Source organism: Camelina sativa, chromosome 20 (assembly GCF_000633955.1).
Source record: "Camelina sativa cultivar DH55 chromosome 20, Cs, whole genome shotgun sequence".
Classification (NCBI taxonomy): domain Eukaryota; kingdom Viridiplantae; phylum Streptophyta; class Magnoliopsida; order Brassicales; family Brassicaceae; genus Camelina; species Camelina sativa.
Window position 1 is genome coordinate 28,645,738 of NC_025704.1, and position 3,535 is coordinate 28,649,272.

General features: G+C 37.0%; 1 protein-coding gene across 1 annotated transcript; it reads right to left on the reverse strand.

Moving 5' to 3' along the window:
• Positions 1,768 to 2,423, reverse strand: LOC104772921 (ubiquitin-conjugating enzyme E2 2-like). Its single transcript, XM_010497476.1, has 3 exons — positions 2,345 to 2,423; positions 2,138 to 2,265; positions 1,768 to 2,028 (listed from the first exon to the last, which is right to left on the reverse strand). The coding sequence occupies exons 1-3, from the start codon at positions 2,421 to 2,423 to the stop codon at positions 1,768 to 1,770; spliced, it is 468 nt and encodes a 155-aa protein (XP_010495778.1).

Genomic DNA, 3,535 nt, shown 5'->3' on the forward strand with positions numbered 1-3,535 from the left:
GCTCACAGTATATTGCACCTACAAATCTCCTTTCCAACCAATATCAATATATTGTATTTCCTTCGATCATTGCATATGTAAGTCTCCTCTCCATCCCCTCTCAATCTATTGCATATTTTCCAATCATTGCACCTATCAGTTGGTGACGGTTGTTTTTATTTTGATAGCCGAGCTATGGACGGAGAGGGTTCCAGTAGACGTCAAAAATGCAAGGCAGACGAAGCAATATCGCCAGAAAGAGTCCCAGATTACGAGTGGGAAGAGGAATCACTATTGGCTGTGTCAGAAACTTTTTATCAGACAAGAGTCGCGGTCGAGGCGGAGACAAAGCGTCGCTACACAGAAATTCTGCGTATGATGGATGAGCATATGAAGAAGAAGGAAGTGAAGACCGTCCTTGTGCATCAAGTGGAACTAATCAACGCTCAACTATCCCAACTGAATCAAATCTTGGGTGGAGAACTTGTCGACTTAGCGACAGAGCACAAGAGGTTAGAGCAGATGAGCGAGATTGCGGAGGCCGATGCCGACCAGTGTGTGGTTCCTCCTCCTCTTGATTGGGATAAACTAAAAGCTCATGGTTCCTCCTTCTCTTAATCGGTTTTTAGAAGTGAATTACATTGTAATGTCGTGTATTCTTCTTTATGAACTCTGAACTTGTTTTTTTTTGTTTTTTTTTTGTAATGTTTCATATTAATATAACTCAGCCGGTATTACGAAAAATCAGCCACTAAAGATTTATAAATCACTATAACTCAGCCGTCACATGAATCGTCGAGACTTTTTGTTTTCCCGTAAATGTTATAACTCAGCCGTAAAGTCATATATATCAGCCATTTACTTTCATATTGTTTTTTGTGATAACTCAGCCATACTCACTATAACTCAGCCTTAACATGAATCGATGAGACCTTTCGATTTCCCATAAATACGATTTCCCATAAATATGGGTCGATGAGGCACTGTTGGATGAGGTAGAGTGTTTCTCTGTTCAAACTGTAAACTATAAATGGAAATGGAGATTGAGAAGAAGATGCAAATGGAGCTTGAGAAAGAGCTATTTGAGAGGGTTGAAGATGCAAAATCAAAATTGAAAGCAAGGATGAAGATGATGATAGTTGTGATAGTTTTTGGTTATATGATCATGTTTGGTCTATTTAAGATAGCAGGATGAGCTAGTGTATGATGGGATTATGTTTCCAAAAAGTTGTTGTTAATGGTTATGGATTCCAAGCAAACTAATGTTGTTGTTAGTGGTGTTTTATCAATCTCTTTTAATAACTCAGCCATAAATTTCTGATAACTCAGCCAAAACTCACTATAACTCAGCCGTCACATGACTTTTCGTTTTTCCGTAAATGTTATAACTCAGCCGTCAAGTCATATATATCACTCATTTACTTTCAAATTGTTTCTTGTGATAACTCAGCCATAACTCACTATAACTCAGCCGTCACATGACCTTTCGTTTTCCCGTAAATATTATAACTCAGCCGTCAAGTCATATATATCATTCATTTACCAGAGTATATCTGGTTTTTAGAAAGTTTTAAAAGGTTTTATAAGTTGTTTATAATGATATATATGTTTGATTTGCTTTTTTAAAAGATTTTACAAGTTGTTTATAATGTTTTAAAACAGTAAAATCTGAAAAAAAAAAATTCTTTTAAAATGGAGTTTACAACAGCACAGACTGAAATATTAAGAAATACAAGATAAATTATTCAAGAGTTTTTAAAATAGATTTGAACTAGTTAAGTTCATATTTCAGTTTCCTCTCCCAGCATATTGGTTTGTCATCTCTCTAGCCATTGCTTCAAACCTTGTCCTATCAGATTTGTAGAGGTTGGCAAGATTTTCATTGATCTGGTCCTCATCATTGACCTCTGGTTCAATCAACTTTTCCACTAATCTCTTGAAAAGCAAAACAATCGACATGGGATGCCAATAGGCGGCCCTAAACACTCTTAAGTATATGCCTCCATTATCTGATACGTTTGGGTGGCAAATTTTTGTGACGAAACAAACCTGCATTATCAAGAAATTATATCTAAAAAACTATTGAGTTGCTGCAAAAAGAGGAGTCCTAATACACATGCTTGCTAAAATAAAAAGGAGTATAATCAAAGACAGATACCTTGGGGGGATTATTTAAGAAATCAAGCGGAAAATTAAGACTTATTTTAAACACTCCCCCTTCATAAGGGGTGTTCACCGGTCCGATCAAAGTAGCCTCCCAACGGAAAATGTCGTCATCAACAATTACTAACAAAAAGGCAAACACACTCAATCTCTTTTATCCTTAACAGTAAAACAAATCTAATATGAAGATGTATGCATTTACCTGTTGTGATGTTTGGCGAAAGATCCCTGTTCAGATATTTCAACCCAGACCTTAGATGGCTTGAAGAAAGATGGGCCATTTCTGACGGATTGAAGGAAGAAGGTAATAGGATTTGTCGAATCTGAGAGATGATTATACGTTTTCGTTAGACAAAGTTTTGATGTGTAAGTCAAGAGCAAAAAGTATTTATAATACGCAAAGCGTTGCTTTAGTTTACAAAAAGTACCCCTTCGGCTTCATAAATACATAATTCTTACCGAGAACTGACAGTCTTTGTCATAAATACATAATTCTTACCCCTTCAACGCGTAATTATAACCGAACTAAAGCGATGCTTCGCGTATTACGCCTTAAATCAATTACGGTTTTACAAGCCTCTGGTAGTGCTGTTTCGAAATCTTACCCCTTCGCTGTTTTTAACTATAACTCATCCATAACGTTACTATCTCAGCCATAACTCACTTTAACTCAGCCGTCACATGACCTTTCGTTTTCCCGTAAATATTATAACTCAACCGTCAAGTCATATATATCGTTCATTTACTTTCAAATTGTTTCTTCTGATAACTCAGCGAAAACTCACTATAACTCAGCCGTCACATGCCCTTTCGTTTTCCCGTAAATATTTTAACTCAGCCGTCAAGTCATATATATCACTCATTTACTTTCAAATTGTTTCTTATGATAACTCAGCCATAACTCAGGCGTCACATGACCTTTCATTCTCCCGTAAGTATTATAACTCAGCCGTCAAGTCATATATATCATTCATTTACTTTCAAATTGTTTCTTGTGATAACTCAGCCATAACTCAATATAAATCAGCTGTCACATGACCTTTCGTTTGCCCGTAAATATTATAACTCAGCCGTCAAGTCTCACATACACCAGAGAGCCATAACTCAACTATAACTCAGCTTTCGTTTTCCATTAAATTCGAATTGATTACATTCAGTTCTGCAATTCGCCAAAAGAAAAAAAAATAGAAAAAAAAACGACAAGCATCCTATCAGCGAACTAGTTCTCATGGGAAGGCTATCGTCTCTAGCATTCTGGACGGTCCTGAAGTCTCAGAATGGGAGCCGGACCGGATAGATCGGACTCCAACGGTTCTTCAACCACCAGCTTGATCAGTTCAGATCGTCAGATCTGACAATCCCGCCTTAAGGATTCAAGCCTCTCCATCGGCAC

Bases quoted from the DNA above. Each gene is read 5' to 3' on its own strand.
- LOC104772921 (XM_010497476.1), bottom strand. From the start codon at position 2,423: ATGGCCCATCTTTCTTCAAGCCATCTAAGGTCTGGGTTGAAATATCTG. The intron at 2,266-2,344 runs GTAAATGCATAC...CCTTTTTGTTAG, and splicing joins TTCGCCAAACATCACAACAG to TAATTGTTGATGACGACATT. The intron at 2,029-2,137 runs GTATCTGTCTTT...TTGATAATGCAG, and splicing joins TCTTAAATAATCCCCCCAAG to GTTTGTTTCGTCACAAAAAT.